The sequence below is a fragment of the Salmo salar genome, chromosome ssa04 (assembly GCF_905237065.1).
Source record: "Salmo salar chromosome ssa04, Ssal_v3.1, whole genome shotgun sequence".
Lineage (NCBI taxonomy): Eukaryota > Metazoa > Chordata > Actinopteri > Salmoniformes > Salmonidae > Salmo > Salmo salar.
The window spans coordinates 38,845,465-38,859,683 of NC_059445.1; the positions used below are offsets into that span (position 1 = coordinate 38,845,465).

Consider the following 14,219-nt stretch of genomic DNA (forward strand, 5'->3'; position numbering starts at 1 on the left):
TATTATAAACTGGTTACCAATGTAATTACAGCAGTAAAAATAACTTTTGTCATACACATGGTATACGGTCTGATATACCACGGTCTGATATACCAATATCCATCCAGACAAATGTTAATTTAACATATTTTAAGAATAAAGCACAAAGCAAGTCTTTCTTGCAGTTGAGTGGGGTTTAAGAAGACTTTAATCACACGTGGGTACTCAAGGTGATTCCACAAGGTCCACAGCCGCCTCTCTTGTTAGTTTGCAAGTCTTGAGTCCATCCTGTTTGGCTTTCTGGTATATGAGGGGTGTTCCACTGCTGCCTTGGCCCTGTAGGTCCTGGATCTGGGCCTGGGCTGGGATGGCTTGAATCTCCCCATCACTCCGCCAGTACAGCTTGTACAGTCCTGGGTTGTCCACCCCAAACTTAGCAGCACAGAGCTGGGTCAGGGCCTCCCCACTAACTCCTGCCTTCCACTGCAGGGTTTTTATCCAGCTGCTTTCTCCATCTTGAAACAGAACCTTGACACACCTCTGCAACACACAATTCAAATAAAGTTTCCCATGAGAACAGTTCATATCAAAGCAGTCCTACTGGTCACTTTGGGATACAGGGATTTCCAACTGTCGCATATAATTCCACTGTAGTGTTAGTGGTAGGTGTGTTTAGTGATTTCTGTTTAGTGTTAGTTGTAGGTGTGTAATTCTATACAGTATTGGTGCTAATAAATCATTTGAGTCGTACCAGTTGCTGTTGTATGTTTTTCTGGCTCAGAGCCTGGCTGCTCCGGCGCTGGCTCCAGTCTTTCAGTGAGTCTTTGGCCCCCTGGGTCAGCCCGCTAGAGGGCATTTCTTCATGCTGGCTCTGGATCAGGCACAGGCTGGCATACACACTGGTCAGGTAGTACCCACCTGATACAAACATTGCAACACTGGATTATGATAGCTATTTGGCATCATATACTATTTGAAATATTTCACATTTAAAGCATAAATACTTGTGTATATACAGTACCAGTCAAACGTTTGGACACACCTACCTACTCATTGAAATGTTTTTCTTTATTTTTACTATTTTCTACATTGTAGAATAGTACTGAAGACATCAAAACTATGAAATGTCACATATGGAATCATGTAACTAAAAAAGTGTTAAACAAATCAAAATATATTTTAGATTTTAGATTCTTCAAATTAGCCAGTCTTTGCCTTGATAACAGCTTTGCACACTTGGCATTCTCTTAACCAGCTTCACCTTGAATGCTTTTCCAAGTCTTGAAGGAGTTCCCACATATGCTGAGCACAAACTATCACAATTGGGTTGAGGTCGGGTGATTGTGGAGGCCAGGTCATCTGATGCAGCACTCCATCAATCTCCTTGGTCAAATAGCCCTTTCACAGCCTGGAGATGTGTTGGGTCATTGTCCTGTTGGAAAAACAAATGATAGTCCCACTAAGCGCAAACCAGATGAGATGTTGTATCACTGCAAAATGCTGTGGTAGCCATGCTGGTTAAGTGTGCCTTAAATTCTAAATAAATCCCAGACAGTGTCACCAGCAAAGCAGCCCCACGCCACCACCTTCATGCTTCACGGTGGGAACCACACATGTGGAGATCATCCGTTCACCTACTCTGCGTCTCACAAAAGACACGGCTGTTGGAACCAAAAATCTCAAATTTGGACTCATCAGACCAAAGGACAGATTTCCACAGGTCTAATGTCCATTGCTTGTGTTTCTTGGCCCAAGCAAGTCTCTTCTTCTTATTGGTGTCCTTTAGTAGTGGTTATTTGCAGTAAATGGACCATGAAAGCATGATTCACGCAATCTCCTCTGAACAGCTGATGTTGAGATGTGTCTGTTACTTGAGCTCCGAAGCATTTATTTGGGCTGCAATTTCTGAGGCTGGTAACTCTAATGAACTCATCCTCTGCAGCAGAGGTAACTCTGAGTCTTCTTTTCTTGTGGCGGTCCTCATGAGAGCCAGTTTCATCAAAGCACTTGAAGAAACTTTCAAAGTTCTTGAAATTTTCTGGATTGACTGACCTTCATGTCTTAAAGTCATGGCGGACTGTCGTTTCTCTTCGCTTATTTGAGCTGTTCTTGCCATAATATGGACTTGGTCTTTTACCAAATAGGGCTATCTTCTGTATACCCCAACACAACTGTTTGGCTCAAACACATTAAGAAGGAAAGAAATTCCACAAATTAACAAGGCACACCTGTTAATTGAAATGTATTCCAGGTGACTACCTCATGAAGCTGGTTGAGAGAATGCCAAGCGTGTGCAAAGCTGTCATCAAGGCAAAGAGTGGCTACTTTGAAGAATCTCAAATATATATTAAACATGTTTTTGGTTTCTACGTATGGTTAGAGCGTTGGGCCAGTAAAGGTTGCTGTATTGAATCCCTGAGCTGACAAGGTAAAAATATGTCGTTCTGCCCCTGAGCAAGGCAGTTAACCCACTGTTCCCCGGGCGCCGAAGACGTGGATGTCGATTATGGCAGCCCCCCGCACCTCTCTGGGTTGGGTTAAATGCGGAAGACACATTTCAGTTGAATGCATTCAGTTGTACAACTGACTAGGTATCCCCCTTTCCCTGATTCCATATGTGTTATTTCATAGTTTTGATGTCTTCACTATTATTCTACAATGTAGAAAATAGTAAAAACAAATAAGAAAAACCCTGGAATGAGTAGGTGTGTCCAAACTTTTGACTGGTACTGTAGATGGGGTTAATGGTTTGATCGTTTTCTGTCAGCCTTACCCTCCCCTGTCAGCCATGATGACTCCAGCAGCTCCATCATGTACTCCACCTCCACAGACAGCTCTGGCATGTTACACTGTACAATGACATAGGACAGGGCTGGTAGGAAGTCATCTGCACCGAATTCCTTGCCTGCTCATGGAGACAAGACAACTATAACCATGGATGGAAGGGATAGCAGCTGTTGGTTCTGTAAGGTTTATTTCTTTACCATGTTCTCTCATAAAAAAGCCCTCACCTGAATTGTCCGTCATGGCTTTATAGATGAGCTTGCAGACCTGCAGGAGCAGCACAACCTTGTCAATGGGCGAGTAAGCCCGCCTCATGAGAGCTAACTTCTGCCGCACCTTCTCCACACCGGCAGCATCCGGCACTCCCACCCGCACTCCAAAACACTCCAACGGGGTCTTTCCCCTAGCCACAGCCAGGCTCTCTGCCATGCTCTGAGTGGAACCGTTTCGCTCATGCAGAGTTTGCAGTGTCCTGTCTATCTGTCCCTTCAGAGGTTTCAGCACACAGCGGAACATGGCTTTCTCCAGCACCAGGTCTGCACACAAACACACAATCAGGAGGTCACATGTCATTATCTGTAGAGGGAAACATAGCAGCAATAGTTGTATTTAAAATTACTGAGCATATTTTGACTCTTTATTTGACTAATGCCTGCTGTTTGCATTGGAGATCAATGTTGCTATACCTTTCTCATCATCAGGCACCATAGTCTCAATTGGGGGCTCTAGGTCTCCACAGTCCAGCAGGAAGGTCTTGGCCTGGGAGAGGAAGAAGCGGATGCCCTGCAGTAGCTCTACGCTAGATCTCTGGCACTGAGGCTTGATCGCCTCCCGCTGCTGCCTGAGGAAATCCTGCACCAGGACACCAAACGCAGTCCTCCTGTCACGGGACAGGTCCTCCACCAGCCTCGCCACGCGCTTCTCAGGCACAAAGAAGGACACAAAGACTGCACTCAGCTTGCGCAGGACTGAGACGGGCTGGCGTGGGGGCAAGGTGCATGGGGGTGAGGGGTTACTGGTGCCCCTGGTGAGGGGAATTCGCTCTGAGCTCTCCTCTGCCTCCTCCAGGCTGCTGAGGGAACTGCTGCTGTCCAGCTCACTCAGGGAGGGAGCATATCTCTGCTCCAGCAGGAGACCCACCTCCTCCTCACCTCCTTTTTCCTGGCCCAGTCCCTGCAGGAGACCTAAGGGCACATGGTAGTCCTCCTCTGCAGTGGGAGACAGTGTGGGTGTGACCCTGGTCTTCTGTGGAAGAACTGGAAGAACCAAGCATGGCTGCAAATAGTCTGAGTCCTCCTGGACGGGTGCTGTCCCTCCCTCACCCTCCACTCTGGCTTCCACTGCTCCACTGGCCCGCTGGACCTTCTTGCTCTTAATATTTTTCTTGGCCAGCAGAGGTGGGGGAGGGGGAGGGGCAACTGGTGGGGACAAAGGGCTAGAGTTCTCAGTCGAGACACGCACCTTGAGGCTGCGCTTGAACTGGTGGCGTTTGTGCAGTGCAGGATGGGATTGCAGGAAGAGTGGGTTGATGAAACAGAGAGCCCCTTGGCCTGCTGCCCCACAGTTCAGCTCCCGGGGGCTGCGTGTTTGGATGGGGCAGAACTCCTGGAACAGGGTGGGGCTCTCCTGGGGCGTGGCACAGTCCTCAGGGGTGGGGCTAGGGGGCAGCGGTGCCGCCTCGACTGGTGGGGGCCCATTGCGTGGACCTCTGAAGTTCAGCTGGGAGCTCCAGAACTCTGAATGAAAAAGAAGCAAAACTGTGTCGGCATACTTCCTCAACGCTATCCTTGACGAGTTGTGTACGGTACACAATGGCAGCTAGCATTACAACGATTGCCAACATCTTGGTTGATCAGACCTCTGAGCCACTCTGTGGTACCTACCCACACCCATGTGTGAAATGGACTCCAGCTGTTTGTGGGATGAAGCCTTGACTATGGCCTCAGGGAGCTCCAGTGGGAAGGGCAACACATCCCTGAAATAGACAGCACATACGTTTTATAGACAGGTCTAATTCTAGTAGGATATGATTTGGACCAATAATGAGAGATAACGCAGATCTAGATGGATAACACTGGTTGACATTAGTTGTCTAAATGTCCTAAACCCATTCTACAGTGAAGCCAAGAATCACTACTCGTTATTTAGCTTTACGTTTTGGCCATCAAGGCCTTCGTCACAGCAGTGTGAGGGTTTCTTCTTTTTGTCTCATCTTATTCAACTGTTGCCATGCACCTGCAACAATGAGAGCTCAGATGTGCGAGTGCCTTTTGAATTTTGAACTGTGAAGCCAAGTAAAAAGCCCATACCGGCTAACACAGTAGAAGGCAATGAGCCGGAAGAGGTCAGGGAAACCGATAGCCGCTCTCTCCAAAGAGAAGGCTGTGAATGGAAGGGAGACGGAGAAGCAAGAACAAGATCATTAGTTAAAAGCCCTCGTTATTCATATCAACAGGCTGTAGATACAACATCCCTGCCTTATTCTTTCATCACTCACTGGAGTCCACTTCGCGGATGACAAATTGTTTGACAAAGGAGGGAACGCTGTCGTCTGCAAGCCTGACACACAGCACTTTCTTCTGCGAGGTGTTGGACTTGCGCACCAGAAAGGTCTACAGAGAGGCAGAGATATACACACTTAGGTTGTGTTTTGTGCGTCCGCGTCAGTGCGGTGTGCGTTGCGTGCGCGTCTCACCCCAGGCGGCTCCCGCTGTAGGATGTGCAGAGCGGTGGCAGAGTTGATGGACAGCTGCAGCCAGACGGGGTGTGTGAGAAGCAGACGGTCCAGCACACTGATGTTCTTCAGGGAGCCACGCTGAGGACAAGCCCGCCTCTCTCCTACCAGCTCCCCGACCGGCTCAGGGAAATCATACACCGGGTCCTCCTGCATCTGGGGAACAGAGTGTACAGCATGCACAAACAGGTACAGTATGGTATCTATGCACCATGCAGTTATGTGGTTAGGCTTTAAGGACAAGTTGCCACAATGATGCTTCCCATTCTGCTCTTCATCATACCAATGCTTTGGAATCAGTACTCTTCCTGTTCCCTTCTGGTAACACTAGCAGGCATAATGTCATGACGTGCCCTGTGTTCCGTGCTGACCACTACTTCTCCATAATTTTGGGAAACTCCCACACCCTATTCCTTCCACTCACTGAGTAATCTGGAGGGTGTATGTCATCAGAGTAAGACTCACCACAATTGCGAGGGTGTTCTAACGTCTGCATATCCTAAGGATCCTACCATCAACAGTGAACTTGCTAGGACTGAAGTATAATTTTGTGTTAGCTTGTTAAACCCTTTGAATATGAGAAGGTGCGGCTATATTTTAACAGAGGTGGTTTATATGCAGAGGCTGTTATTATGGAAAATGACTGGATGTCTATTCCTCCAACTTCCCTCCAGGGATTGGCTGCTGCTGTATAAGACAGTCCTGAGCCCAACATAATATTTGAGAGAAGGGGTGGTGATGCTGGCTGCCTGACTTCCCGCTAGAAGTTTGGCAAGTTTAGACTTGGTGAGGTGGTAGAGACAGGCACTGAAAACACTCCAAACCTACTGAGCCGTGTGTGAAAATGCAAATCTAACCTAACTGAGAGGTACAAGTCTAAAATGTAAGGCAGTATCTTAAATTTGAATTCATAATAATGCAACAAAATGTCCAGAATGAATAGCCTATACCAGAGCCCACTTTTGAACCTCATGAGACTATTGTAATATTGACAATAAAACAACTGACCTGCCAGTACCTGAATATATCACCAGAACAACATAAAGTTGTAATACCAAACAAGCATTTTATAATTGGTTTATTACTGGAGGAATACCGTTTTTTATGTTGGGGAACCACTGGTGAAAAATATAGGCATAATTAACCGTTGACTATATTGTAATAGCAGACCATGAAATCAAAGGTTATTTCAGTAAATAGCACATTTTGATTCTGTATATTTTTTATTATAATGATAAAGTTACACAATCATATTGGTGGACATGGTATTGGCCTCCAATTTACTCCACACGTTTTATTTACTGACAAGTTCTGTAACTCTGTAAGAAGTAACTCTGTAAAACTCTGTAACTTCTGTGATATGTACTCTTTTTACATACCTTCAGTTAATCGATGACAGGTCTCGTGATTTCAGTAATCAAACAAAGATTCAACTGTTTCTTATTTTACACTTTAAAATAAATGGCGACATGACAAAATGTACCTTAATCTTCCGATCCCCTGTCGTGTGAGAGATTATGCTGAATAGTCTACTGTAAATTCCACTTGATCCTTGAATGTCCAAATGCCACAGAAACGTCTAAAGTACAGAAAACTGTAATAGACTGAGATCTATTGACATGCCATGTTGGCGCTGTCTGGACTGTCCAGGCAGAGATCTCTCTGCGAGGCTGTGATTCAGAAGTTCCTCGCATTCCTCTGCTCTGTCTTCCTTATATTTTCCATTCACACTTTGGAGAGAAACAAACCTGGCTGGGACCAAGGCTAAATACGCATGCGCCCGTCACCACCTTGTGAAACATCTCCTAAATACAGTATTGTCAACGGGAAAATCGCCACTAAAACACAATTGAAATCTATTGTTTATTCTGTCCTTTGTGAAAGAGGGTTATATAATTCATCTGCATACATTTCTAAACTTCTGAGTGGTCATCATCATCACTGTAAACAAATAATGCAGCAATCAGGAAACATGTAAATATTTTACAGAATAAATGTCTGTTTCAATTTGGTACACACACTTTTGCAATGGAGACTTTTAGATAGACATCGTTTACCATGTTAAATGTAGCAATAAGAAGGACCTAATGGTTGAAACACTAAGTGGTAGCCCATTTGTACACGCCACTCTAACAACATGCTCAGTTACACTGTAGCAAAAATATTGTAGCATTAAAATGACGAGTTCTGCACTAGTCTGTTGTAGGAAATATACACGTCACTCGCTCAAAGATCGGAACCGGATGTGGTCATTGAAAATATTGCACCGCGTTAGGTAAGATGGAAGCACAGTGTGCTTAGCTATTTTGTTTTGTTGGAGTAAAACTATTGTTATTTTTGTTGAACTCAGCAATCGTTATGGATACACAATGGGATGTTAAAAATGTACAGTATGCTCTAAAGTGTTGCAAATATATGTAACTGCTTATGAAAACTCAAACATAACGCAAGATTGCTAGCTTAGCTAGCCAGCAAGCTAATTTAGCTAGCTACTGTTGCTAACTCCAATCCGCGCCGAATTGATCATTTTAGCTAGCGAGCCAAAATAAATCTGTGATCAGTCCTCGGCCAATTTATGTTGGTAATATACAGCAGTTTCGAGTGATTCTTTGACCATCTCATGTTTTCCGATCTGGTGTTGCCAAGTATCTCCGAATTGATGCCACCTGGACTCGATAAGGGGGAGGGAACTAACAGTAACTAGTTGGCTAACTTAGCTTTGCAAATGCTAGCTAGCAAGCTTTGCAAATGTTAGCTAATTAACTGAATCATTGCCAGCAGGTTTGACCATGGACTAGTTTAGCTGCATGATTTAAAAATATTGTTAATTACACGTCACGTTTTATTAAACTACTATATTCATTATTTGCCTATAGAGTACACGTCCCTTTTCAGTTCTGTAAAAAAAATGTTTACATTTATTTATAACTTATTTAACTAGGCAAGTCAGTTAAGAACAAATTCTTATTTATGATGACGGCCTACACCGGCCAAACCTGGGGCCAATTGTGCGCTGCCCTACGGGATTCCCAATCACGGCCGGTAGTGATACAGCCTGGATTCGAACCAGGGTATCTGTAGTGACGCCTCAAGCACTGAGATGCAGTGCCTTAGACTGCTGTGCCACCAGCTGAACGATAAACTAACTTAGCTAGGTCAGTGACACCCTCCTATTCTTTCCCCAGGTGTGCCCAGCCATGGAGTCGACAGATAAGAACAATGCTATAAAGCTCTTCGTGGGGAACCTGGCGTTGGACACCTCTCAGGAGGACCTGACACAGCTCTTTGGGCCATACGGACAGGTGGTTACCTGTAGTTTACTCAGGCAGTTTGCCTTCATCCACCTCCAGGGAGACGGTGCTGCCGATCGAGCCATAAGAGAACTGAATGGACGGGAGTTCCGTGGCCGCAACCTAGTGGTTGAAGAGTCCCGCGGACGGCCCCTGAACTCCACCAAGGTGTTTGTTGGGAACCTTAGTGCCATGTGTTCTGCTGAGGACCTACAGGAGCTCTTTCAGACCTTTGGGAAAGTTCTGGAGTGTGATAAGGTCAAAGGTGAGCCATGTCGTTTCCCCCCGCCTTTTCATCCATTTACTTTGTGTACATACAGCAAAACTTCAATTTAGTAAATAGACTAAATGTTCTTGTTTGTAGCTAGGTCTCCATCCACTGGTCAAAATGGGGTTTTTTTGTATTTTTTGGTTGTTACGTTTACCCCTTTTTCTCCCCAATTTCGTGGTATCCAATTGGTAGTTAGTCTTTTCTTTGCTGCAACTTCCGTACGGACTCAGGAGAGGCCAAGGTCGAGAGCCGTGCATCCTTCGAAACACAACCCAACCAAGCCACACTGCTTTTTGACACAGTGCCCACTTAACCCGGATGCTAGCCGCACCAATGTGCCAGAGGAAACACTATGCACCTGGTGAGTGTCAGCGTGCACTGCGCCCAGGAGTCGCTAGAGCGCAATGGGACAAGGACAACCCTGCCTGCCAAACCCGGACGATGCTGGGCCAATTGTGCGACCCCCATTGGTCTCCCGGTTGCGGCCGGCTGCGACAGAGCCTGGACTTGAACCCAGAATCTGTAGTGGCACAGCTAGCACTGCGGTGCAGTGCCTTAGACCAATGCGCCACTCTGGAGGCCCGTCGAAAGATTTTCAAGCGAATAATTAATATTTGCACAAAGAAAAGGCCCATTTTCCTGGCAGAACCGTTTTCATCAGACTGCCTTGTTGCGGATAAAAAGCGTTGTGTATTGAGTGCACATAAAAAGCACTGTCGTATAACTTAATTTACAAACTCTTGCGATAATCAACAAATTTGCCCACTGGTCTTGGCACGTGCTCTCACAGGTAAAGTTCAGAGTACATGATGAGATTATGGACAAGAACAGGATCATTTTTATGGTTCAATTTGTCAAGAGTATCTCGACGTAATTGGCAACCAAGCACCGATCATCATATCACCAGCATTTAAATTAAGACCCTGGATATTTAATGGAAATGAGCCTACAACCTCATCACCGTGCACTTTCACCACGCTGTGAATCATCACTTATTTCATCTGTAGCCTAATGAACTGCATGCTTTTTCACCTCGTCGCAGGAGGGCCACGCAACATAGCATCGCGTGAATGGAAGTTTACTTCGATATGATGGTTATTATACAAACAATTGGTTAAAAAAAATATATCCACCGATGTTTGTCGCACACATATTTTATTCCCCCCCCAAATGTTTTTGTTGTTGCATGTATTTTGTTTTGTAAACATTTAGGAAAGTGTACAGACAATTTGGGCGGCAGGTAGCCTAGTGGTTGGGCCAGTAACCGAAAGGTTACTGGATCGAATCCCCGAGCTGACAAGGTAAAAATCTGTAGTTCCTGAACAAGGCAGTTAACCCACTGTTCCCCAGTAGGCCGTCATTGTAAATAACAATTTGTTCTTAACTGACTTGCCTAGTTAAATAAAGGTTCAAAAGAAATACTTTTTCTGTCAGGCCTATCGGGAGTTTATTTTATAAAAAAATTAAAAAATATTATCCAACATATTTTCCTCTCATAAAAATAGATGAATGGAAACAGTTTGGTGGTTAAATTCATTAGCTCGCTGTGTTGTCCTCCTGTGCTTGTTTACAGCGAGGCTCTCTTCCTCGGCGGGCTATGCCTTTGTGCACATGGAGCGGAAGGAGGATGCGCTGCAGGCTATCGAGGCCCTCCATGGGACCACCTTCAAAGGTCGACCGCTCTCTGTGGAGCTCTCCAATGTGCAGCCCAGTAAACCCACCACCACGACAGCCAAGGTCCCCGTCATGAGTCACTATGCCACTGAAAGCCCCTCCATCAACCCTCATATGGAGCACCACCAGAGTCAGGCTGCTGTACTGGCTGCTGCCGTTGCTGCAGCTGCAGGTCTGCCTCTTCAGGTGCAGCAGAGCTTGCACAACTCTGTCTACAACACAACGAGCTTTGATCCCACCTACGCTGCGCTAAAGGGCATGACGGCAGCCAGCGCCACAGATGGTACTCCAGTGAGCCCTGCGGTCTACGGTGCCCTCGCCAGCCAGGTGTACGGCTCTGTAGCAGATCAGGTATATGACTCTATAGCCAACCAGGCCTCCGCCTATCAGAATTCAGCCACACCGGACGCAGCAGGTTACAGTAACCAGTACGACGCAGCAGCTGGGGAGGCATCGTCAGCCCAGGCAGGTGGAAACCCGGCCTACGGCGGGGCCTCTGCTTTCTACAACGGTAGCTCCGCCTATGGCTCCACGGGGGGTGCAGACCCCACCGCCCAGGCCATCTTTGAGGCAGCACGGGCCCGCTTCTTCCAGCAGGGCCAGCAGGTTCTAGCTGAGCAGCAGGCGGGGACTAAGTCAGGGGACAGAGACCGCAGCCCAGTACGGCGCTCCGCCCCTCTGCTGCCTGACCCCGTGCCCCAGCCCTTTCCCCAGCCACGCCCCAAACGCCGTGCCCTCCTCCCAACGCCACCCGGCCGACCAGAGGACCCTGCGGCTGCTGACGGAGACCCCATTGCCAGGTACGTGATGCACCTCTGAGAAAAGCCTTGATATTTGCACCTTTTTGAGGCCGTTTTGATATTTTGAATGTGTAATTACAATGTTATGTTTCTGAACTTCAGATGCTATGCAGAGTACTATCAGCAGGTCCAGCAGTACCAACAGTACCAGCAGTACCAGCAACAGTACCAACAGTACCAGTATGGCTACCCACCTCCAGCCCCGACCCAGATGCCCCCCACGATGCCCACCCACCAGATGCCCGTGCAGGCCCCGCCCCCGACGGAGGCACCGCCCCCAGGGCCTGCCACCTACGCCCCAGCTAGAGCGTATGAGCCACCTTCATCACACAAGGAGCCCCTCCTCCGCCGCCCTGACTACTCCCACCTCCACATGCCAGAGCCCCCCTACCGATAACCCTTTAGATTGCAGTGTGTGTGTGGGTTTTGAATGCTGTGTGAGTAGTTCTGGTCCGAATGTCCATCACTGCAAAGTGCCCATTTATAAATCCCCTGTTCTGCAGCTTTTCGTATGTGAACACATTTCGAACTAGTTCATTTGACTTTATTGTAGGCCTGGTCTTGATAAGAAAGCTGCCCCACAAAACAGTCATCTGTATTGGGAAGTCGTTATGGTAGTGTCTCCTTGATTGTGTTGCGTACTGGGTGCTCTTTAACGACAAGTAATCCTTATTCATCCCCTACATTTTAGTTTAGTGAAAACAAATTCTCAAATTTGCAAGAATATTCATCCATACCAGAGGAGTGCCTTGTTAAAAGCCTAGCTGGAATATTTTGTAAAATACATTTGTGTGTGTATATATGTGAGCGTAGAAAGGAAGTGCCCAAATCAATCCATGCATTTTGTTAGCAGGCCCTTGCCTCTGTCCTCGAGGTGACTTTAGCTCCTCCAAATTAACCGTTAGTTCACGTGTATAGATGACAACTTTTTTTATTTTTCCATTGGCCAGATCCCATTTGTTTTATTTGTATTGCCTTCATCGAAGACTTAATATGAAAAGTCAATGTTCCAATAGGTTCCAGCATATGTAGATATTTGGGTAATAAAATGGTTATTGGGTTTAGCGCTTGTGTTTTAAAAGATTTAAAGCAAGGGGGCAAAGTAGCTTTACATAAGGTAATTTGGACATAAGGACCGGTGTGAATGTATGTATGTGTGGGCATGTGTAAACCATCTAGTGGAACAAAATGTACGCGTTTTTAATAAGTCACTTTTTATAACAATCACAGGAATATATATACATGCATACATACACACAGACCTCAGTCATCAGTCTTTCGCCCCATAAAGTGTGGTGCTGGGGCTTTGGGAGAGACACTCAGGCGCTTTACTGCACCGAAAAGAGAAAAAAAATGAAAAAAAACCTCACGTTTCCTTGTACACAGCCAGCCTCTGGGGAATGTAGTCCTTTCCCGTGTCTCACATGACCTTCTGTTAGATCTGATCAAACCTCTCGGATAGAAAGGCCAACAAAGCAGACCATTTTAGTATCTGACAGTCTAGCTTTAAACTCACATTTTCTTGGGGAACTAGTTTTTAATTTGCAGCCTGTGATACATGAATGCTTTCCTCTATTTGTATTATACCATGAATACTATCCTAGTGACTTTTGACTGGTTTGACCTCTTGGTCTAAACGTAAAATGGAGATGTGGCAGGTGCATGCAGAGGGTTTCCTTCAAGCATGCCTTTCAGGATCTGAGGGAATTCAACTGCCATTTTGGGCCTCACCTTCTTTTCTCCAAAGGACAAAAACGAGTGGGCTTTTCTCTCACACAGTACATTGTGTGGTTTGACGGGACGAACTTTTGACGGTTTTCTTTTGTTTTCTGTTGGTTGAAGTGAACTTCCTGTGCGATCGTGGTAGTCATATTCTGTAAGCGTGTTTACTTCAATTGGACCATCAAATTCAGGAAGTGTCTCAAATGGAATGTGGAACCATTAGGCTCCCCAGGTTTGAGCGAAAAATATTTGTTCCTATTATTCAGTACCTATTGAAACGTTACACTTCTCAAGCTTAAGTAATGAGAGTGATTTGGTTGGCGAATAAAACAGCACCATGCGACCTGTAATTTTTCAAAATGAAAATGGGAAATGTTAGCCCCATCGGCTTAATTATTAGACATGCGATTAAACTTGCTGTAAAATCGTTTCCATGTTTTTTCAAAGGATTTACTCATTGTTTCAACCTTGCACGTCTAAATAGAAACAGAAGGCGAGAAGTTGCTGCTCTTAAATTCTTGATTATTTAATTTTCTATGAACTGTGACGAGATCATTTGAACCGGTCTCAATTGGGCTCTACCACTTCAGTCTTTATTACACCTACACTACATGACCTAAAGTATGTGGACACCTGCTCGTCGAACATCTCGTTTCAAAATTATGGGCATTTAATATGGAGTTGGTCCCCGCTTTGCTCCTGTAACAGCCTTCACTCTTCTGGGACGGCTTTCCACTAGATGTTGGAACATTTTCTGCAGGGACTTGCTTCCGTTCAGCCACAAGCGCATTAGTGATGTTGTGCGATTAGGCCTGGCTTGCAGTCGGCATTCCAATTCATCCGAAAGGTGTTTGATGGTTGAGGTCAGGGTTCTGTACAGGCCAGTCAAGTTCTTCCACGCCTATGTCGACTAACCGTTTCTGTATGGACCTTGATTTGTGCACGGGGGCATTGTCATATTGAAA

The 14,219-nt window shown here is 45.9% G+C and overlaps 2 protein-coding genes across 4 annotated transcripts; one reads left to right on the plus strand and one right to left on the minus strand.

The window, feature by feature from the left end:
- Positions 1–169: 169 nt before the first annotated feature.
- On the minus strand, positions 170–7,269 carry LOC106602976 (ras and Rab interactor 2). Of its 2 annotated transcripts, none has more exons than XM_014196062.2 (10): positions 6,981–7,269; positions 5,459–5,653; positions 5,261–5,375; positions 5,073–5,145; positions 4,647–4,738; positions 3,450–4,499; positions 2,991–3,299; positions 2,753–2,884; positions 731–897; positions 170–519 (listed from the first exon to the last, which is right to left on the minus strand). In XM_014196062.2, the coding sequence occupies exons 2-10, from the start codon at positions 5,651–5,653 to the stop codon at positions 205–207; spliced, it is 2,448 nt and encodes an 815-aa protein (XP_014051537.1). In that variant the 5' UTR covers positions 6,981–7,269; the 3' UTR covers positions 170–204. The 2 variants fall into 2 exon arrangements, with proteins under 2 accessions (XP_014051537.1, XP_014051539.1); XM_014196064.2 differs by having other exon boundaries at positions 6,877–7,255.
- A 435-nt stretch (positions 7,270–7,704) lies between these two features.
- LOC106602978 (RNA-binding protein 14) lies at positions 7,705–13,684 on the plus strand. Of its 2 annotated transcripts, none has more exons than XM_014196067.2 (4): positions 7,705–7,772; positions 8,683–9,052; positions 10,632–11,532; positions 11,635–13,684. In XM_014196067.2, the coding sequence occupies exons 2-4, from the start codon at positions 8,695–8,697 to the stop codon at positions 11,927–11,929; spliced, it is 1,554 nt and encodes a 517-aa protein (XP_014051542.1). In that variant the 5' UTR covers positions 7,705–7,772; positions 8,683–8,694; the 3' UTR covers positions 11,930–13,684. The 2 variants fall into 2 exon arrangements, with proteins under 2 accessions (XP_014051542.1, XP_014051541.1); XM_014196066.2 differs by having other exon boundaries at positions 7,766–7,882.
- The last annotated feature ends 535 nt before the right edge of the window (positions 13,685–14,219 follow it).